Source organism: Borostomias antarcticus, assembly GCF_949987555.1.
Source record: "Borostomias antarcticus genome assembly, chromosome: 22".
NCBI lineage: Eukaryota > Metazoa > Chordata > Actinopteri > Stomiiformes > Stomiidae > Borostomias > Borostomias antarcticus.
The window spans coordinates 10,867,427-10,890,769 of NC_140255.1; the positions used below are offsets into that span (position 1 = coordinate 10,867,427).

Here is a 23,343-nt window from a genome sequence, read left to right on the forward strand (position 1 = left end):
TTGCACAGGGACAACAATACTGGTATAACTAGTATCTACTAATACATGGAAACATGGCTTTCAAATAGCAACATGAACAAAGTAAGCTTTACTAGTGCATCATGAATAGGATGGTATCAAAAGCATCAGATTATTCAACACTGAATTTCTGCCCTTCAATAGAGAAAAGTCTAAAGTTACAGAAAATATCTGGTTTTGGCCTCAATATTTGTGAACAAGGTCTATGTGCTTAAAGTAAATTCTGCACTGAATAATTATTTATACATGATGAGAATGTAATGAGAATGTAAATAAAAACAGCACTAAATCCTATTCTGTGTTTCATATAGATAGATAGCAGATCATGTGGATGGATAACTTTAGAATAATGTGTAATAGCCAAAAGAAAAAGAGCAAAATACAAAAAAAAGAAAATTATGTGTGTGCACATAACCCTAACATCAGCCAAGGAGTCAAGTTCTGGAAGGTTGCTGGCGTTCCATGAACCACAACTCTCTTCCTTGGCCAGAGAATTGTTTCACCCTTTTTGAGAGGAAGTAACCTTATGGTTCAATAACCACATATTGTTAGAGTTCCTCTAATTAGGGGACCTCCGGCCCATACAGGCGCCGAGGACATATTTAAAGTACAGGTGACCTTTAGCAGAGCGACGTTTCAGAGCAGTGTGTCCTTAGAAAGAAAGACTTCATTGATCTTACAATGTATCACCCCAGATTCATGTCCAGATCCACCTGGGCCCTCTTTATAGGAGATGAACGGTGACAAAGCGCTAACATTCAATAACGTTTCACTATTCTTCTGCTCTGGGTTGACTGAGGAGAGACACGAATAAGACTTTGTAGGTTGGGTTAGGTTAGGCCGTTCCTCAGAGATTACACAGCTCTGCAGCAGTGTAATCATATGTTTACAATCACACGGCTGGACCAGGGTCTGGTTTCCATGGCAGGCCTTGTCTGAGCCTGCCCTCCCCCAGGGTCCGGCTCACTGCCAATCTGGCTGGAGAGAGAGGTTTGGACTCGCTCCAAAGACCATGGCCTTTTTACAAAAACTGTCTCCATCCATCAGCGCTACGAGCCCTAAATTAAGTAGAAGTGTTGTTTCAAATGCCTAACAACCCGAGTGTTAGTGTTGGAGAAAAATACATGTGTTCTCTCAAACAGCACTCAACGTAACATTGGTTGCACTGAACTGCAGAATGATTTACCTTTGATGTTTTATATGTGCTGTAAACCTTCTCCTTGTTAAGTTATAATATTCTGTTATTTCCATGGTTCCCTTCATTGTAGATCCAGTTAATATTACAGAACATGTGCACTGTACTTTACAATTTCACAGATCTATATGCTTTCCCCCCTGCCTTTTCTTTCACTGTCTATTCAAAAGGTTAGTACAGTATCTGCCAATGTTTAAAATCACAAACGGCAGAACTAAACTCAAAAAACAAACAAAACAAAAAAACAGTAAAATCCCAAATGCTACCGTTAAGTAAAAGTGTCTGGCACAGTGCGCTGTGTGGTAATAAATACAGAACATAAATACTTTACATGTACCTGAGCTCAGACTCATAGCACCATTCTGAGGCAGAGCACCAATGGGAGTCCGACAGGCCCCTTTATTCAAAACTCAGAGACACCACGTCTTAAGGTTTTTAAGAGTTTCATAGTGCAAATGAAGTGTCTTTTTATCCAAACGACGTCCCTTCAGTGCAGCCCTCAGCTGCTGTGTTTGATGTTGACGGTCATGCGAGGCTTTGGTAGCGTGGGGGGCTGCCTGGGGTTGGGAGCAGGCCTTGGGGGAAGGAAAACACATGATTATACTCATGGTCAGCATGGAGAGAACGTAAGCGTTACATCATCACTGTAACTGTAAGTGCTGACCCAGTGTTATAATGATCAGAGTTTGGACCCACCTGCCAGGGTTCGGGACGGGGCGCAGAGGCCTAAGGACACCAGGGAGGCCAGGGAGGGGGACAGCGAGAGGGACGGGGACGGGGCCACGGACGGCTGAGGGGCTGCGGACCAGACGACCACCCCTTCCCTGGGGGTCAGCAGGCAGGGGCTTCTGGGGAGGACTGGGCTTCTCCAACTCCTGGAGGTGGAAGACAGACGCTAACTTAGCTTTGCTGCAGTTGGACTCACTATTACCACTCTGTAAACAAAGACACAGGATATTATACCGTAGTTATTTGTAAGTATGCCACTTTTCAATAAATATCAAAGCTGATGGAAAAATTGCACTTCATCAACTTTGCACATGATCTGATCGTATGTATTTGTAGGACGCACCGCACTCACACATCATGCCGCACATACATACACACACTCAAACATTACACTCTGCATACTCACTACATACACTGACTGCACTACTGTGGTATATTGTTCTTCTCTCTTTGCTTATCCCTTTTTTCTTTTTCTTTTTTAATCACTAGCATTTTGTACTCACCCTTTTCACTGTCCTGTCTTTGCACTGTCCTGTCTTGTCCCTGCACCCTGTCCAATTTTGTCTCACTGTTATGCACTACGTCCGAAAGCTAATTCCAAGTATGTTGAAAAACTACATGGCAATAAACTGACTCTGATTTTGTCGGAGCAGAAATCTGCAAGGATCAACAGTGACCGAAAGACACCACCAGGGGGCAGTGTCAGGCCGCCGGTCGCCCAGGGACGGCTTCTCGCTCTGCTTGTTGTACTCCCATCCCTCGGTTGCCATGGCGGCCGTCCGCAGCAGGCATGTGATGAGGCGCAGTCATGTGTTCCTAATCTGCTGCGGAGGGCTGAGGTCATGACAGATGCCGCTACCTCTCCGCTCACTTCCTCCTGCGGACGGGAGGGGAGCTCCAGCATCTCAGAGGAGAGGAGCCAAGCTGCTAGAACCTCAGGACCTTCGCCATCCATCACGATATGTCCTGGGGCTATATCTCCCCTTTGCTTACACTACGCCAGGAGACACGAGAAGAGAAACTCAGCCACAAAGATCAGTTCCCTCGAAGAACTACACTAATGCACAACATTCCCACAGCCACTATCGTCATACAAGGCAGATTGAGTTTCATCCAAAGCGTACAGTACCATATCACATGCAAGTTAAATTGGAGTCAGGCAGATAGAAAGTGCATGTCTGCCGGTGTCCATGACAAATGGATATAAAATGGGAATTACACTTTGATTTTTTACCAAATAATATCTAGGAACCATGGTTTCAGTTTTCAGTCAGAACCATCACACCTGTAACTCGTCAACAGGCGAGCCTGGCTTCCCTCATAGAGAGAGACGCAGCATTCCAGTCATTCAGGTGAAGGTCCTCATGGTCACGGTTTCCGTACCCCCTAGCCAGGAGCTTTCCTCTGGGTGCAGTAGCCGCCTGGTCCATGACATGACCATGACCACTTCCACAGGCCTCACTTCTACGTGACACCGCTTGGGGGGGAGGCTGGCTCCTCACACTTTATATGCTCTGAAGGTGTGTGTCTTGGTGTTTAAATGCATGTGCGTTTCCCAGAATTCAATTTCCCAATGCATGTCAAAGCAACAAAAAGGCCTCTTTTAAAAAAATAAATAAATGCATAACTGATTTTACCACAGGTCTGTTTCTGCCGTGGCCCTCGAGCCCTGCCCCCTGACTCTCATTATTTGGATTAGCTCTTAGAAAGCGCGGTGTTTGAAAATACTTTGCGAGGCTTTATCTGTGACCCCTGTTAATCGTGACAAGAGCAAAATCTCATTAGCACTTGAACACACTCTAATTAGGTGGATGTCCGTGCAGCTGTATTGACCTGAACTCGGCCACGGTGTCAGATCACGGCGGCAGAGCCGGCGCCATCGCGGCCAGGTCGGAGAGTCAGGGCGTGCGGCTGGAGCCGGAGGACAGCTCAGTCAGCCAACGTGACGGAGCGGAGCGTGCTGCTGGAGCTGGAGAACGACTCAGTCAGGCCTCTCACCCACGACCTCAGGCAGGGCACACAGCAAAGCTCTCTCTCTCTCTCTCTCTCTATCCACCCCCACTCTCTCTCTCGTTTTCTCCCTCTTCCTTGGTTCTCTCTCTTCCTTTCTCTCTTGTCTCTGTCTGTTGCTGTAATCTTTCTTGTTCTCTCTCTCTCTCTCGCTGTCTCTTTCTCTGGCTGTCTCTCTCTCTCTCTCTCTCTCTCTCTCTCTCTCTCTCTCTATCTATCTCTCTCTGTCTGCTTGCTGTTCCTGTGATAAACACAAACAGGATTAAGTCCAGGTCAAAGTCTTGGAGAGTCCCAGAGTTAGTGGGGTCTACTCCATCTACCTAAAAGCCCAGTCTCTCGCCTCCTCTCAACTCCCATTCTCAACACCCATAATTCTGTTGTGCTCTGAAGAGCACAATTGACTACGTGTACTACTCTAGGATACCGGACTGGATTTGCAAGATACACCCTGCAATTGCACTTTCATCTCTGTAATATTCCTCCCCACAAGGCAGTGCTTTGGGGCCATTTTCATTATTTATGCGGTTATAGCGTGGGATAGAAAGCTCGCTTGGACAGAGCCTCACTTGGACAGAGCCGGTCCCAGGGTCAAACTTACCTTTTTATTGGACTGTGTGTAACTGTCAACACACATTTACTTTTATAGCACACACTAGTCCCATGAAGAGAGACCTTGGCGGAACATGGAGGGTTGCTATGAACAAGAGGCCTGCTTCAGATGTTAACTGGTCATATACTAGACACCAGTAAAAGCGCTCTTATAGCCTTTGCGCACAGCGGAGAAACGGGTGAAGGTAACGGTATCAAGTAAATGTTTCCATGGCGGTACAGAAGATGAAGGCGTGGAACAGGGTCACTCACCTTGACGGTCCTGCAGGAGCCACGGAACGACACCCCCCTGGGTGGGGCCTGGGCGTGGTGGGGCAGGGCGCGGTGCGGCGGCAGGGCCGGGGGTCTGGGCTGGCCGGGAGCAGGATTAGGGCCAGGGGACAGGTGGACAGGGGGGCCCTGGGGCAGCCTATGCAGGCTGTGGGAGGGGTAGGGGCCCAGGGGCAGCAGGGCCTCGGGGGCACCCAGGTGAAGAGGCTGCAGAGAGATGGGAGACAACGAGACACACAGGAAACAGATCAGAACCCTCCCGTCTGCTTCCCATCAGCAGCAGTCGTGTTAACCTCCACCCCTCTCCGCTGTGCTTCCTGGAGCCGTCAAGGGGTGCATAAATCAAGCGCTCCCCAAGTCCATTCACCATTCCCCGGGTCATGTTACCCTCAGTTAACGTATCAAAGTGAGAGACAAGCGAAGTGACACAAGTCGACAGGGCAGTCTAGGTGGACGGGGCAATAGACCACACACGGACACACACAGGCACACACAGGTGCAAACACACACACACACACACACACACACACTCACTCACTCACTCACTCACTCACTCACTCACTCACTCACTCACTCACTCACTCACTCACTCACTCACTCACTCACTCACTCACTCACTCACTCACTCACTCTCACACACACACACCATCACACACACACACTCTCTCTCTCTCTCTCTCTCTCTCTCTCTCTCTCTCTCTCTCACACACACACACACACACTCACCATCACACACACACACACACACACACGCACACACTCAGACAGTGCAGACACCGCAGAATAAGGCAAATATGTGAGTCTGTCTGTCTCTCTGTTTGTCTGCCTGTCTGTTATTCACCCCTGGCCAGATGTACTCTGTTCGCACACGCACACACACACACACACGGGTGCGTGCATGGACACACACACATACCCACACACTGCTCCTGACAACTGGAAAATGGCCTCACCTGCACTGTGCTTACATCAAACAGGCTTACACCCTTTCTCCTCTTACCAGCAGTCCAATCAAAAACAGATGCTGTAGGCCTGGTAACTAAAAACACCAAACCTTTGTAATGTACAACAGCTTGCCTGTAAGTGTGTGTGTGTGTGTGTGTGTGTGTGTGTGTGTGTGTGTGTGTGTGTGTGTGTGTGTGTGTGTGTCAGTTGTGTTGTCAGTGAAAACCCTGTCTATATAATACTGCAAGGTTAGGAATTCAATCAAACGCTTCTGTCATCTACTATCATTTCTGGAATGGCTTCCCAGTAACCACAGATTCATCATCAACATTCTCAGGCTGCGACAGTCGCTACGCAAACATGGCTCTTCTGACTCAAGATGCCATCGTTGTGGCGTGACCGGAGCAGGTTTCTCTATAGACGCCAGCATCTGCTCCTCCCCCACACACACATCGAGGCCAATTATTTAATTGGATTTGAATTAGCTGTGAAAACAACATGTCACACCAGAGAAGAATGGATCTGGTTATAGCATTTTAGGAGGTAAGGGGGGTGGGGGTAGGGAGACAGAGGGAGAGCACAATAGGCCGAGGAAGGGAAGGATACGAACCTTGAAGATGCTGGAGCTGTGAGGCTGGACTGGGGCGTGGATAGGGGGGGAGGCTCTGTAGACGGACTGGGACTGAGGAGGCCGGGGCTGGGGCTGGGGCTGGGGCCGGGCCTGGGTCGGACTGGACGGTCTGTTTGAGCCCACCGACCTGTGGTGCAACGATAGTTAGAAAACAGTGTGTAGCAGATTATGGACATGACAAATATTATACAGACCATACTGTGGGACTGACACAGGAATGTTGGTGATCTCAAACCACGCCTGATAAAGATCTGCAGGCCTCCAGGCTCAAGCCAGAAACAGCCTGTTCTGGTCCCTTGAAATTTAATTTTGGGGAACCATTAACTCTTCCTCACAATGGTTCTTCTCCGTTCCCCCGAGCAATAAAACGTGTCCTGTACCAACATTCCTGCAGGCTCTCTCCCAGCAGGCTCACACATTGAAACAAAGAGGATTGGCATTCTTTATTTAATTTAATTACTTTCTCCCAACTATGCAATGCAACCACCCTGAGAATAAGCCCTATGGGCATTGATGCATTGTATTTGTAACCAAGTGTTTGCCTACTGTGTTGGTAAATAACTGATTCTACGCTGCAAAGTCAACCTTGCAATGTTGAAGCTAAAATCTGAAGCTAAAATCATGAATCAGTTGATTATGCATGTTCGGGAAATGTTGAAATGTTGAAACCATAACAGGGATATTTGGTGATTTCAGACCCATAAGAGGATCCCTGGTTTCCTGTTATGATCCCAAGTGAGTGAGGGGTCAGAGGTCACTCACACCCCTCACCCTGTGTGAGTGACCAATCATCACTGTCCCTGCAAACAGGACACACCTCCGTTTCCTGTCCTTTAGAAGTGAGGGAGAGGGGACAGATTGTTCTCTTTTGTTTCTTCCTTGTGTTCTTCTTGTAACATGTAACCAAAGATCCAAGCTTGTGCCTGATTGATGAAAATCAATCTCTATCTGTGGAATTGCTGAGCAGCTACCTCCTATCTAAGAACTATGTGAGTCAACGCGCAGGGTCTTAAGAAGTTCCATGGTCTTAAGAAGTTCCAGGGTCTTAAGAAGTTCCACTAAGTCGTTCCACTGATCCCACTTCTGGCAAGAGCAGAAGCTTTGAGACATTTGAAACTTTTAAACTCCGAACCAATTCAGTTTGCTGCAGTCTACGCTGAACAGCTCTGAAGTTGACCTCTGAACTCTGAATCTCCGCGAATATCAATGTTCACCAACAGTCTACCAACACTGTTCAATGGAAGCGCAGGCGTGCTACACCCTGCATTAAACCGAGTGACCATCAGTCACGTGCCTCTTCAATTCTCCATGCCGATAGCAGCTTCTGAGCCAGCGTGCCAACACACCACGTAAGGTCGCAATTACAACTGTTCTCCTTTGTTGTGGTGTTGATGCAAGTGTTGTTTAAGCTTAGAGAATTTATGATAGGCTGTGATAATCTATGACATTATTCATTTAATTTCTGCTGTGTTTTCTTATTGGCATATTTGTTTTCCATATATTTGTGTTTTCATGTTATTTTGATAATTGATTAGTATAACTTCAATAAATATTATTAAGCTTTGATTCACGTCGCAGTGTCATCACATGATCTTTAGGTCACTTGATTGAGTCAAGACCTCCTTCAGACTGAGATTGATAAATTAGACTATTGATGAAGGTTATCTATTTCCCTGTAAAGAACAGGGTGGTGCCCCATACAAGTTGATTTAATTAATTAAATACATTATACTTCATATTTGTGATAACCGTGGTATAATCATAGACTATACCTAGTCATATAGTCATTTTTCCAACTCTTGAGTGCTACAAGTGACACACACCTCACACCATAGATACATTATATTAACCCTTCTAGTTTCCTATTCTTATGCATGGAGTCAACTCTTGCTTTGCCATAATAATAATAACTATAAAGTACATTTCCTGGAGAAAATGTGAGGTGGGCTAGCTGCTGCAGCTGTATGTAACAGCTACTGCTAGAACTACTACGGACCGGGCAATCTCCATGCACCCACCAGCGAAGACTGTGCGTCTCTAGCCCACTCAGGGGCTGAATTGTGGGGTCTGTGGCGTGGACAGTGGCGTGGTGGCGAGACTCCGCCCCCTCAGTTCAGAGCTGGTCAGGGACAGTGTACCCCTCTCCGGGCCACCTACCTGACTCCACCGGTGAAGACCGTGTGTCTCTAGCCCACTCAGGGGCTGAGTTGTGGGGCCCGTGGCGTGGATAGTGGCGTGCTGGTTAGGCTCCGCCCCCTTGGGTCACAGCTAGTCGGGGACAGTACAGTGACCTCCAGGCAATTTCCATGCATCCACCATTGAAGGCTGTGTGTCTCTAGCCCACTCAGGGGCTGAAAAATGGGTTCTGTGGCGTGGATAGTGGCATGGGGGTGAGACTCCGCCCCCTCAGGTCAGAGCCAGTTGGGGACAGTGTACCCCTCTCCGGGCCACCTACCTGACTCCACCGGTGAAGACCGTGTGTCTCTAGCCCACTCAGGGGCTGAGTTATGGGGTCTGTGGCGTGGATAGTGGCGTACTGGTTAGGCTCCTTTCTAGTTGTTGTATATGATCGTAAATAACCTTATAACATGGCTTATAATGTAAAATTCCGAACCTGTCCTTTAAATGCAATTATTGTAAGTCGCTTTGCATAAAAGTGTCTACTAAATGGCTGTAATGTAATGTATGTAATGTAATGTAATGTAATGTAATGGCTGTAATGTAATGTAATGTAATGTAATGTAATGTAATGTGACTGATGTGAGCATACCGGAGCTTCTCGATGGTGCTCTTCTTGTTGGTCACCAGCAAGCCCAGCAGGGTCTTCCTCTTGATACAGAGAACCAGAGCCGCTCCCAGCAGGGTGAGGAGAGCCACCAGCATCCCCACCATCAGGCTCCCATGATCTGCTCACACACACACACACACACACACACACGTTTGCACGCATACACGCACGCAGGCACGCACACAGACGCGCACACACACACACACATAAGCATGCACGCACGCACACACACAGACACACGCACTCAAACACGCATGCACACGCACACACGCACACACACACACACACAAAAAACACAACAAGGTGGGTACTGTCATGTACACTTTAATATAACATAGATGATGATACTTCAGAACAATACTCTGCTTTGAATATAAAATACTGGCATATGTATTATATTTTGTGATCAGCAGTAAATACTGATTGGAGTATCCAAGAAGAGTGTTTGAAGCCACTTTATTAACCTCGGTCATATCACTCCTGTGCCTCTTACTGTAGGTCACTGTGGGTGAGTTACCTGCTAGTCTCATTGGCCCACTGTCCAAGCTTCCTCCCAAGCCCGCCTTGTCACAGAAGGGCGGGGCCCAGTGGGCCTCACAATGGCAGTTTTTATGGTTGTTGCACACCTGCAGAATACACAAGAGAGCCATGTTGGAGAGACGCCTATTCAAGAAAGTCTTATATCTGTTATCCCTCCCTTTCTAAGTTTCAAAGAGTGCAGTAATGGGAAATGTACTGTATGGAATTAGCATTTGGCTAATAAAACTAAAGCAGAGGAGTCTGTGGCTGTAAAAATGACACTGTGTCAATTAGACTTTGTAGTTAACAGATGACAAAAGTGTCTTAATCATGTTTATGAGATAGGGCCCAGACACGAGTGACGCCATAACACACGTATAGATGTCTGGGGCCCCTCCATTTGCTGCATGGTGCAGCGCACTGAGTCAGAGCACGCTATGTCACTGACTGCTGCCTGTTTCCACATGGCAAGGCTGTCTAGTCATGTGAAACCAGAACAGATTTTTTCCCATCTCTCTCTCTCTTCTCGCTCTCTCAGTCAATCACTCTTTTTCCATTAAATCCCTATATGAGACCAGAGTGGTATGTTCCAAAAGGACTCCCTATGCTTCCAGCTGTGGGCCTCTCTGGAAAGCAGCATCACGATCAGATCTGGAGGGATGCCTGATCTGTCCTGGAAACAGGCCCTGCAATAAGATGGTACGATAATCTACTGTTCATTTAAAATGTTTGTTTCCATTCAGGAGTACATTCTTGAAACAATGCCTCTGCTGTTACTGTGCTGTAGGAGATCTGCTCAATGCATTCTACAGGGTCAGAGAACAAGCGCCAAAAGAGCTACTAAACACCTCAAGCTCTGAACTCTGTGGATTTATAAAGTGGACAGCCTACTGAGTAGAACAGACTATACTTTTATTGAGACAGTATAGTTTTTTATGTACAAAGCAGAATGTGCTTGGCAATGGGATGAATGAATTCTGAGTGACCTCCGGTGGTCGGCTCTGGTACATGTGTGACGGACATGGGAGCGCACAAATGCATACAGCATTTACATATAGCATATACATATACAGCAAGCACACCACACACACTAACGTATTAATACGATAAATTAATACCCTTGATTTCATAGGGTGGGGGAGAATTAGCTGCTGGATCACCGACCACAGTGTATCATTGCACCCAGGCTGAAGCTGTCACATCAAAAAGGGGCCACCCCTACAACTTTGATAAGAAGCGTTCTAGAAAAGTGACGCTGAAAAGAAATCCAATCTATTCATATCACAGACTCAAAGTCAAACAGCGTAACAGACTGGGTTTGGCCAAATAAAGCCTGTCTTCACATTTCAGCACAAGGACAACCGCCTCGCAGTCAAACCATGATGAATGGCACTTAAAGCTCAACATAAATGAAGCCATTACATATAATTGATTGAGCCTTTCAGCAGGCTGTAAGATTGATTGCGAGGCATTGTAATGGTTAGCTACCATACATCACACATTCTGACCAGATTACGACCCCATAGCTGGATGTGGAGAGTGTGTGTGTGTGTGTGTGTGTGTGTGTGTGTGTGTGTGTGTGTGTGTGTGTGTGTGTGTGTGTGTGTGTGTGTGTGTGGGCGTGAGGTATAATATTGAGCAAGATACATGAGCAGGGCTGCTGTTTGAGGATTGTGGTATGATTCTATGGGGGGGTCGGAAAATGGAGGAATGGCGTAGGCCGCCTGAAGGGTTCGACAGAAATGGGACAGTTTTACTCACCCCTCGACCGCCACACTTCCCCGAGCACTCGTGCACGCCAAACACGCTGACATTCTGGCACTGCCGGTTCAGACACATCTATCACAGACACCGACACGAGGGATTAACAGTGAGCTTTTTAAATGGCATTTCAAACAAATCTAGGATCCAGTAACACGTGTAGAACATAGCAGAGGACAACAGGCATGCTGGTCAACATCTGTTAATGAGGAAACAGCCGACCACTTGAAGCGTTTGCAGAAAGTCTAACAATGTCAACAGGGTTTGTTCCATCATCACAATGAAATCGGTTTACAAGCTTTGTGGTTTCTGACGACGCCTTGAAGGGGTCCCACCCAAATAAAACTGGCGGGCAAGGCAACAGTGGGCAGGAGGGGCAACGCCAAAACCCTTGACAGATGACAGCACAGCGCCTCCCTGAGGGACGAGGCTGGCAGAAAAGATTCAAATTCAACTTTAAAGTTAAACTAACTGGATGGATGAGGGGTACTTATTGATGGTGGGCTTACTTATAAGTACAACTCAAACCAACCTGACTAGTGTTAATCTCAGTGCAAGCCTGTGGAATGTGTCCAGCTCTCTTACTGGCATGACTAGAGAGGAACCTGGCCTGAGAGAGGAACCTGGCCTGAGAGAGGAACCTGGTCTGAGAGAGGAACCTGACCTGAGAGAGGAACCTGAGAGAGGAACCTGGGAGAGGAACCTGGCCTGAGAGAGGAACCTGGCCTGAGAGAGGAACCTGGTCTGAGAGAGGAACCTGACCTGAGAGAGGAACCTGAGAGAGGAACCTGAGAGAGGAACCTGGCCTGAGAGAGGAACCTGACCTGAGAGAGGAACCTGAGAGAGGAACCTGAGAGAGGAACCTGGCCTGAGAGAGGAACCTGGCCTGAGAGAGGAACCTGGCCTGAGAGAGGAACCTGGTCTGAGAGAGGAACCTGACCTGAGAGAGGAACCTGAGAGAGGAACCTGGGAGAGGAACCTGGCCTGAGAGAGGAACCTGACCTGAGAGAGGAACCTGAGAGAGGAACCTGAGAGAGGAACCTGGCCTGAGAGAGGAACCTGACCTGAGAGAGGAACCTGGCCTGAGAGAGGAACCTGAGAGAGGAACCTGGGAGAGGAACCTGGCCTGAGAGAGGAACCTGGTCTGAGAGAGGAACCTGAGAGAGGAACCTGGCCTGAGAGAGGAACCTGGCCTGAGAGAGGAACGTGGTCTGAGAGAGGAACCTGGGAGAGGAACCTGACCTGAGAGAGGAACCTGATCTGAGAGAGGAACCTGAGAGAGAAACCTGGCCTGAGAGAGGAACCTGGTCTGAGAGAGGAACCTAAGAGAGAAACCTGGCCTGAGAGAGGAACCTGGTCTGAAAGAGGAACCTGAGAGAGAAACCTGGCCTGAGAGAGAAACCTGGCCTGAGAGAGGAACCTGGCCTGAGAGAGGAACCTGACCTGAGAGAGGAACCTGACCTGAGAGAGGAACCTGGTCTGAGAGAGGAACCTGACCTGAGAGAGGAACCTGAGAGAGGAACCTGGTCTGAGAAAGGAACCTGGTCTGAGAAAGGAACCTGGCTTGAGAGAGGAACATGGCCTGAGAGAGGAACCTGACACGCACGCCCACCCACATCTAAGTCATAGCCTGATGTCATGCTGCACCGCGGTCATTTTCCACTGATGCTGCCCAAAGTTTGGCCCGTACAACAGGGGATTCCCCATGCGGGCTGTAACTGAGCAGTCCTGGCCCCAATATAGGCTCAACACATTGGACACAGACTCACCATGCCATCTCCACACTTGGTGCCTGTCAGTACCAGGCCGGGGTCCGGCATGTCGTCCCCCAGGTAGACGTGTGTCCCCCGGCACAGGATCCGCCCCCCTTCCTGGAGAGGGATGTTAGTTTCTATGGAAACAGCATTGGTGCCAATTACTGGCCGATTGGCTCCTCCTTGACACTGAATTTTGCCACACATAGCATCTCTGTAAAATACAGCAACACAACACAACAACAGCCGGTTAATAGAACAACACAACAACACAACAACAGCCGGTTAATAGAACAACTCTTTGGTATTTAAAAGACTTCACCTATATCACTACTATGGATATTTCAATGTTGCTGTGCAGTTGCATAAGTGTCATATTAACTGATCTTAACTACTTTATAACTGAAGTTTCTTCTTGTCAGTTCTCTTTCAATCCAATTAGACAGAGCTGCTGCCATGTCTGTATTAGACTGAGAGTGACTATGCACATTTTGTTTCTTTATGAAAGGGACTCAATCCCCCCTGTCCAGACTCAAGTTCACTTTCATTACAGCAATTATACTTACAAGAGGAAACGGCTAGAGGGCTTAAAGCCTCTGCCAAGGATAACTAAAGAGAATCTTTATAAAGAACAAAAGCATTCCAGTCCAATTAAAACTACTTTTGATAGACATTTTGATGAGGTCACATCTTATCTTTTTTCAATAGGCTATTTCTATTTAGGGAGGGCATTAACAGAAATATATGGCAATTATAGGTCCTCTCATATTGCACATTTACCCCCTCTAAACATTTTCATTTTCTGGGTACCCCCCCCCCTCCATATAATGTATATATATGTGTGTGACAGACTTCATTTCACTCTGCGTGTCCATGTTAAGGGATTGCCCATGTGGGATTTGAAGCAGTGTTTTTCTGAGCTTGCCCGTTTGCGAGACAACACTCTATCTTGCTACACCACCAAAAAGCAAACTATTTCAATGATGTAGCCAGATGGTTTTTATACTAGGGGAGTGAGTTTCACTACTCGATGACTACTCAACTCTAGCCTTCTCGTTACACTCACCCCCCTCAACTCACTCCACACCACTGGACATCCGGGTCACGGCACCATTGGACCCCCCATTGTGGCCTGCATTTCGTTCCGCATTGTTTTCTGTGTCACTCGTTCGTTTGACCCATGCTAAGGGACTGCCCAAGGTAGGATTCAAAGCAATGCTTTTCTGAGCCCATTTGTGAGACACCGCTCTATTACACTATGCCATCAGAAAGCTAGCTAAACGCAACTGGACGGTATTTATATTAGAGGAATGAGTTTCACAAGTCGATGACTACTCTACTCTAGCCTCCTTTGTAACATACAGTCAAGCCGCTTTCACCTTCTCCACGTTTTATTATGTTACAGACTTATTCTATGTTAGATTGAGTTAATTTTTGGTCTCAAAATTCAACACAAAATAGGCAACAATGACAAAGTGAAAACAGGTTTTTATACATTTGTGCTAATTTATTAAAAATCTAAATGTAAAATATCATATGTACACAAGTGTGCACACCCTTTGATATGACACCCAAATGAGCTGAGGTTCATTTTGTTTCCACTGATACTGCTTGAGATGTTTCTACAACTTAATTGGATTCCACCTGTGGGTAACACTTTATAATAAGTGCACACTATAAAACATTTATCATTTATAAAGCGTTATTTGTTTGTGTGTTAACAAATGTCCCTTCGGGATGACGTTGATATCTATCTGATAGTCCACCTGAAAGGACCCCTAACGGTCAAAATAAAATTAAAAGTTTTAAAAAATCAAACACCTTGCATGGTAGACACTGTACAATACCATTACCCTACACATGCACTGAATATATAGAAGGGAATAATAGGTTTTAGCACCTGCGGAGATGAGCGCAGTCACACATTTGCATGTGCGAATTGGTCTGGCAAAGCAAGGCTATCAATCCAACTCATTATCTTTGAAATTGCATTTATTATAAGGATTAAATACACGTTTTTGTAGGCTTTAGTGTAGGTTTGTAGGCGCTAGTGTAGGCCTCAGACTTCTTTTTTCTTACTTTTTTCCCCACATGCACCTAGGAAGCTCCCTAGTATACAGACATTGGTTTCATGGATTTTAATATGTTATATTAAGATATCAGAATGATGCACTGGGCTACTGATTAAAATGTCTGATATAAGTAACATGTGCCAATGGTCTGAATCCAAAATTCAAGCCTGCTTCCGATATTGTACAACCAGTTGGATTGTATAAAGGCACTAAAGAAAGTTGAGTTGCATCACTGTTTTCGGTGGCCTAATGGTTTAGACAGGTGTTTGCACTGCAGTAGACCAGGGTTCAAAACCACCCCTGTGCAATAAAAAAAACTAAAATCACTGCAGACTAGTTGAAATCGATCGCAATTGCATTGCCAGCCTTAATATCTCATTAGTAAATGCTGTGTAAAGCATAGATAGTTTACACTTTAGATCAACTCCCACATAATACTTTACCAACGGCCTAGTAAATGCTTTATAACTACTTGAATTCATTGTGAATCACAGTATTATAAAGTGTTTATAAAGCATCTATTAACTCACTTACTAACAATTTGTGCATGTCTAATTCATTACATGGATAAATGCATGCATAAAGAACTTTTTTCACTTTGTCATTATGGGGTATTGTGTGTAGAATGTTAAGATTTTTTTTTTTTATATCCATTTTGGAATAAGGCTGTAACGCATCAAAATGGGGGAAAAGTGAAGGGGTTTGCAGACTTTCTGGCTTCACTGTATATATATTTAAAGAATATAAATATAACGAATATCGGTGGTAACAACAACAACAATAATAATAATAATAATGACAAAAATAACTAATTACATGTTAATACAGAAGGTTAAAAAGTAATAATACATTTTATATAAGAAATAAATATAAGAAATACAAAGTCACCGAAATAAGAAATACAAAAGAAAGAAAGAAAGAAAGAAGTAAATGAGCTAGGCTAGCTAACGTTAGCTAGGCAGCTAGCTAATGTTAGTTTACCTCAGAAGTAGAAGAAGCTATTGTAGCTAACTAATATGTGTTTAGTAGAAACAATGCAGTGGTAGCATCTGTTGTGAACGCTTGTACTTTAAAAGTTTTGCACATGCAATATCATTGCCACAAGTTGTGCTATGTGAAAAGCCTGTGTTACCGGTGGCGCAGTGGTAATTTGCATACTCTGGAGATACAGAGGTCAACGGTTCAAATCCCCAGGTTGTTACGGCCCCTTGGGTAGATGGACCCTCCTGTTTCTGCCCATCTGTTGTGATTGTGCTTTAAAAGTTGACATGCTATATCCTGTGCTACTATGTTCATTTTCAAGCTCAATTTCTCAATATCCTGTGACAAATATCCAGTATGTGCAAAATAAATACAAAAAGTAGGCTATATATTAAACTTAAGTAAACAGAATTTCATTCAATTCATAATTCATCCCGTCAAAACCTTTTAGCAATGGGTCTATTTTTCTCTTCGCAAAGTACTTGGACCCCGATCATTGCCACTTGCAGCTATATTTATTATTATTATTATTAGCTTGTTTATTATTGTAATTGTTACCAATACTTTTCCAATGGAGGTCCTTTACTATTGAAGCCAAGTTTTATAACTTTGAATTTGAAAATAGTTGGAATTGTGTTTGGGATGCCATATTTGTTTTGAAATGAGTCCACTCCTCTGTCCATCATGATTTGATAATAATACTTAATAAGTCATTTTCCTGTCCATGATTTGAATACTTCTGCTATGGTACTTGGTTTAAAGTATGTGTGCATGGCAATTTCTTTCAGATAGATTGAATTCTGTTCTGGATATCCAGTTCTTGGATTGGTCCCCGGTTACGGCTCAAGCACTCTGCACTGTCTGCTCCCAGCTGGAGAGTGGTCGTTGGTGTGTGTGTGTGTGTGTGTGTGTGTTCAAAGTGCCAGTGGCCATTGCACACATGTTGGTGTGTCTATAACGTATGACCAATAAACCACGTTTGTTAACCATGTTTCTCTTTGAAAGGTTTCAATCCTTCTCCATTTAGCTTGTGTTTTCCTGTTCATCCATGTGACTCATCAGAGAAAAGGGTTTCTGTTTGGGCTTTTTCTCACTTGTTCTCTTCAAGTTCTTGTTAATGATGGAGTAGACAGGTCCTGAAGCTCTGTGTCTTACCGTACTTCACATTTGGCAAAGGAGCCCTTGGAGTCCTTCCCACAGTTGCCGTAGGGATCACCTGCAGAGTTGACTCTCTGAAAGCAGATCCCCGGGGCGGGCTTGGCTCCTAAGACACAAGAAGCGACATCTCATCACAAGACAGCCAGTGTGCAACTGCTACTGGGTATTGTAACAGCTAGTCCTCCAGACCACCAGGGGGCTCTCTGTCTGCCGCCACTCACCCTGGCCCCACAGAGTGATGCACTGCTGCTCGTGGGTCTGGCAGATGCCGTTGTAGCAGTAGCCATCCACATTATTGCAGGCGTGCCCGTCGTGCAGGTAGACATTGTCCGGGCAGTGGGGGTTGGCGCCGGTGCAGTACTCGGGCAGGTCACATGAGTTACTGGAGTCCCGACATGGGGTGCCCGCTGGCTTCAGCTGCAGACAGGCAGAAGGTCGGACGGAGGGGAGGATGGACGGACGAACAGAGCGACAGACGGGACAAGGAGAGGGCAATAACGCCTGAGAAACGCCTCATACACAGAGGAGTACATTCTGCTGCGAAGTGGAGTCAAAACAAACAACAAACCCAAGGACATTCTCAGACTACAGAGAACAATTGACCACCGACATGGAGCATGTCAGAAGCGGATCGTGGCGTGGCTCCGACGGCCCCTTCCTACCTGGCAGTTGTGGCAGCATTGTCCGTGGGCGCAGACCGCCTCCCCCTTCAGAGTGCAGGTTGTGGCGTTGCAGCATGGGTTCATGCACTCCTGCAGAAGAGTTCAGGACCAAAGTTAGAGTCATCCTCACAAGAGGGCGATCAGGTTACACACTCAGAGCATGTACACAGGCCCCCTAATGTTATCACAGGGACCCCCTTGGGCAGGCTGTGTTACACCCTCCTCCTCCTCCTCCTCCTCCTCCTCCTTCTCCTCCTCTCCCTGGCAGAGGTCAGGAAGAACCGCTTCCTAGAGCGGTTTCTCCAACGAAGGCCCCTCCAATGATAGAGCGAGCGGCCCTCCAACTCCGCAGAGACCCCCCGGAATTCAGCGCCAGGGGGGACGCACAGCGAGGAGACCACTGGCCCCTGACGATGTAACCTATCCCCCCCGCCCCCCCCGCCCCCCCCAGCGTGGAAGGCCATCTGCTTCACGTTAGCTTTATCAGAGCACTGTACTAACCAGCGGCTCTCTGCCAGCTGATGGAGATGGATGTTAGAGGGGTTGGGTCAAGCCCCAGTACAGCTCAGAGGAAAGGGGGAGGGTGTGTGTGTGTGCGTGTGTGTGTGTGTGTTTGTGTGTGTGTGTGTGTGTGTGTTTGAGTGTATGATATGATAGGTAGACTGAATGAAAGCGCAGGCTACAGCGGCCTCCGTGCTAGCGGGCGGAGCCAGCAGGGGAGAGCGCCAACACCACGGCCTTCCACCAAGGCCTGAACGCCTTTAAAGAGCCGTTCCCATGCTCCTGCCACTGCAGGGAGCAGGGAAGTCACGCTAAAAAGGAGGGCACGTAATTGAGGGAAGAAGGACCCAGGATCTTTAATGAGGCCCCAGTCGTGTTACGGTCATCCGATGTATTGCCTGTCTGAGCACTGATCCGGCCCAGCTTGGCTCTGTGGTGAGGACAGCTTTATTAGTGTTGGCTGCGCCTGCAAGCGCTCATATGACCTGTTTGTTAGGATGGACAGGGACACGTTCAGACCGGCCTGGGCCAGGGACCAAACATCTACACTGCTGGGACAACAGAGTTACTGAGCATAAAAGGTGTGTGGCCACACACACGCACGCACGCACGTACACACACACACACACACACACACACACACACGTCAACAGACACACACACACACACATAAACAAAACAGGACATTGTTTCTTCTGATGCACACAGATAAACAAAACAAGACTTTGTTTTTCCTCTGAGCATTATTATATCCTACAGGGCATTCATTCTCCCGTGACAAATGTGGCACTCATGGTTCAAAATCTTGTTTCTGTCAATTCACCCTTGCTGTTGGTCAGCTGGCTCGTTATTGCCGCTGACTTCTCACCACAGAGTGAGTGTTAAATATAGGCTATGGGCTGTGGCATCTTTACATATGTGCACACCAATGCAGACTCATTTGAATAATGCACAGGCAAGGCTGTAAAGCCTCATAGATTTTTGCTCACAGGAATGTGTAATCATCCGTTCTCAACAAACACCTCTGGGGGCACTGAATAAATTCACACTCATATCTCCCCCGTCTGACTTGAGGCGCTGTCTCTGTACCTGCAGCCTAGATAGTGGAGCTATTTACTTCTGATGGCTGTCAGTTTGTGCTGTATTTATGCTGGCAATGTTACAGAAAACCTTGCACAGTTTAAGTTTTTGTTTATTTCATTTGTCAGAAAGTTGGACAACAGACACCACAGATGATCTATGAGTCACATGGATATTGTTGTTTATGGGATGGGCGGTTGCGAAGGTTCGAGGGCTGCAGCTGTAGCCGCTAGTCTGAAAAAACCGAACGTCTGAAAACGTATCAAGGTGTCTTAACTTGACGTCTCACACGTGAGCTCTGAGGCGACGGCGTCCCTACCTCCAGCTCTCCGCAGTCGCACTCTTCTCCTTCCTCCACGTAGCCGTTACCACACTTCTGACCCCCGTACAGCACCTTGACCTCGGGCATGTTGAACAGACACATGCCCACACCTTTCTCCAGACTGGCAGCCAGGTCCTTCTTACTGCACGTACTGAACACCGTGGGGAACGGGTACCTGGAGGATGGAGGGAGGGGCAGAGAGAGAGAGAGAGAGAGAGAGAGAGAAGGGCAGAGAGATATGAGAGGGAGCAGTTAGAAAGGTAGGGGAGAGGAGGTTGGATAGAGAGAGAGAGGAAGAGAGAAAGAGACGTGGGAGAGAGAATGAGAGAGAGATGTGGAGGAGAGAGGAAATACAGATAGAAAGAGAGAGATGTGGGTGGTGTGAGAAAGAGAGAGATAGTGGGAGTGATAGAGAGAGTCGGGGAAACAGACAGAAATAGCAAGAGAGTGAAAAATAGAGAGAGGGGGAGGAATGAAAGAGACAGATAAGAGCTATCCGTCAGATGGAATCAGCACTAATTACTCCTAATCACAAAATCAATTAACCACTGGAGCTGAACAAGCTCTCCAGATGAGTTATGTATCAGTGTGAACAGTACAAGGCAGCCATGACACTTCGTCTCCAAGGAGAGAGTCCTGATAAGAGATATTTATGAGGCAAAAAAAAGGCTGTAAAAATTTGAATCAACAAGCTCTTCCCTCGCCAGAGTTGCAAGCCCCATAAATTTGGGGGAAATGGAGAAGGGGGTGGTGTGTTTCTAATATTGTTCTTGGACAGAGAGGGTGGTCCGCTCCACAGGGAAACACCACAGCCCACAGCAACGTCTGCCAAATGCTTTGTTCCAGACCTCATGTTGCTTTATTGAGCTTTGCTCTGACAATTGAGTGCACTAGATGACAGTGTGAGTGAATGTGCGTGTGATGACTTTGTGTCTTTGTGTGTGTTTGTTTGTTTGTGTGTGTGTATGTGTGTGTGTGTGTGTGTGTGCGCCTGCAGAGGTCTGTCTGGCTGTGGACTGCAGAGTGTGACGATAAGCCCTGAGAACACAGAGCCTTTTGCTGGAGGCTTACTGGTTGTACAGGTTTACATAAATGTGTGTGTGTGTGTGTGTGTGTGTGTGTGTGTGTGTGTGTGTGTGTGTGTGTGTGTGTGTGTGTGCAGTGGCAAGCATGTGGGCACGTGTGAAATTTGTCTTGCATGCCAACACATTCAAAATGGCCTCCCGAGGGCTGATGGCAGCTTTCTGGACCTGACCAGGGAGGCATGCTGGCCCAGTTCTGTGTACCCACAGCACAGCCCCTGCCCTCCACCCCTCACCCATCTGGACCTGCAGCATAGCTCAGTATCATCTCTCCGCAGTCCATGGGCTAATGTGGCCATTTCTGTCACCCCATCCCTCAGTTAGTAGTGTTCTACGGAGGTGTGAGCTTTAAAGCCCAACAGCACGCCTGTTTTTCTCATTCAGGACCCCCACCCACCCACCCACATACATCTTCATCTTTCAACCACAAATGTTAATGCCTTCCTCACATCATATGTGCTTCAGAGCTTTTTCAAATTCAGTGAAACAAACAGACAAGAGAAGCAAACTCCTCTTCTTCAAGTCTTCTTCAAACGCATACTCACACACCCACACACACACAAACACCCATACGCAGCTACGTAATTTATGTTCCAAAATGTTTTGAGCGGAATTATCTAGAACATGTCTGAAGGCTTGACAGTGAGCCTCACAGGCCACTAACGCAGGAGACCCAGGAAGGCAGCCTGGATAATCATGGTCCATACGTCTCCACCACAGCATGACTTTGATCACCCATGCATACTTCTATCCATACATTTCAGGAATGCAAAGGGAAATAAGCGTGCGCGTATGACTGACACGTTCGACCCAAAGACACGGCTGTTGGCTGTGGCCACCAGCCAGTCATGAAAATCACATGCAGGTCGTTGGGGTGTTTATGTGAAGGACACATGCATCTGGAGGTGTGGGGAGTCTTTCATATCTTTCCAGACATTAGACCGAGATGGAAAAAGCCTTTTATTACTCCAAGACATGAGCGGTGAAACATCACGTACCAATCAATCTACCCCCCCTGAGAGCTTTGTTCAGCAGATGGTCTGATACCCAAGACGCTTTTCATTTACCCAAAGATGACACACAACTCCAACACAACTCCAACACACTTCAACAGCCCTTGTGAGAGAGCTCCTTTTTCTATTCAGGTTTCCACATCTGATATGTCTAAAAATATGCATGTTTAATATGAACCATTGTGGTATGTTTTGAAATGATCTCATTCTCAGGTTGCCTTTGATTTCTGCTGTGTGCGATTGTGTGTACGTTGCAGACCCCCACTGTGCCACAACCCTCTGCATTCAAAAAACAATATTATTGTCCAGGAGATTAGACAGGGTGAGGTGGGGGCATATCGCAGAGCGACTAGATCCAGATGCTGTGAGTGGAAGTGGAAGATCAGAATAGTTCTGTATGAGAGAAGATCAGAACAGTTCTGAATAATGGAGTAGAAGATCCGAACAATCCTAAATGACGGAGGACCAGAACGGCTCGGTAGGATGTAAAATGGAAGCTCCATTAAAGGTTGTTAATGACCTACTCATGGCAAATGGTCCTGGGAGTATCAACGTCCTCATCCTCCTGGATCTCTCTGTTGCCTTCGACACCATCTCTCGCTCTGTCCTCCTCAACAAGTTGGAAAAGTCCCTTGGCATCACTGGAATCCCCCTGGCTTGGTTTATGTCCTACCTATCTGACAGGCGGCAGTACACACAGTATCCCTTGGTGGCTCCAGATTACAGTACATTACGTTACAGTCATTTAGCAGCTTTTTACAATAGCAGTATAACAGCAATTTACAATAATTACATTTAATGTAGGTAGTTAGTGTGCTACTACTCGCCAGAATCCTTTCTAAACAAGTGACTAAGATCATAATCTAGTGCTAAAGCCAAAGTGCATAAGTAGCAAAATATATAGATCTGCCTCAGCCCCAGTAACACAAGGTGTCCCTCAGGGTTCAGTCCTCGGTCCACTTATCTTCACCATCTACCTCCTCACTTTGGCCAGATCATCATGGACTTAACTATCATTGTTAAGCTGATGACACCCAGCTGAATGTCCATACCAATCCATCCGCCTCCCTGCCTCCCCCCTCCCCCCTCCCTTACAGTTCGGTATGATAGGAGGGCCAGGCTGCAACAATGAAACGACAAAATGAAAGAATGACAGAACAGATACCATTAAATATTATGCTGAATTTATTTTGATATAAACACAAACGAGGTGCACGATCCAATCAAGTACTGTTGTCAATAT

General features: G+C 46.6%; 1 protein-coding gene across 1 annotated transcript in view; it reads right to left on the reverse strand.

Annotated features, from left to right (window-relative positions):
* Positions 1-1,712: 1,712 nt before the first annotated feature.
* The window catches only part of LOC311323761 (uncharacterized protein), a gene marked incomplete at both ends in the record, with an annotated part of 97,066 nt that continues 75,435 nt past the window's right edge, over positions 1,713-23,343 (reverse strand). Inside the window, 13 exons of the mRNA XM_084456060.1 lie at positions 1,713-1,788; positions 1,910-2,148; positions 2,802-2,936; positions 4,814-5,038; positions 6,387-6,534; positions 9,178-9,313; positions 9,713-9,821; positions 11,476-11,553; positions 13,245-13,443; positions 17,438-17,546; positions 17,662-17,857; positions 18,103-18,192; positions 20,003-20,180. Of these exons, the coding sequence (XP_084312186.1) occupies positions 1,713-1,788; positions 1,910-2,148; positions 2,802-2,936; positions 4,814-5,038; positions 6,387-6,534; positions 9,178-9,313; positions 9,713-9,821; positions 11,476-11,553; positions 13,245-13,443; positions 17,438-17,546; positions 17,662-17,857; positions 18,103-18,192; positions 20,003-20,180 (1,918 nt within the window). The remainder of the gene's footprint in view (positions 1,789-1,909; positions 2,149-2,801; positions 2,937-4,813; positions 5,039-6,386; positions 6,535-9,177; positions 9,314-9,712; positions 9,822-11,475; positions 11,554-13,244; positions 13,444-17,437; positions 17,547-17,661; positions 17,858-18,102; positions 18,193-20,002; positions 20,181-23,343) is intronic.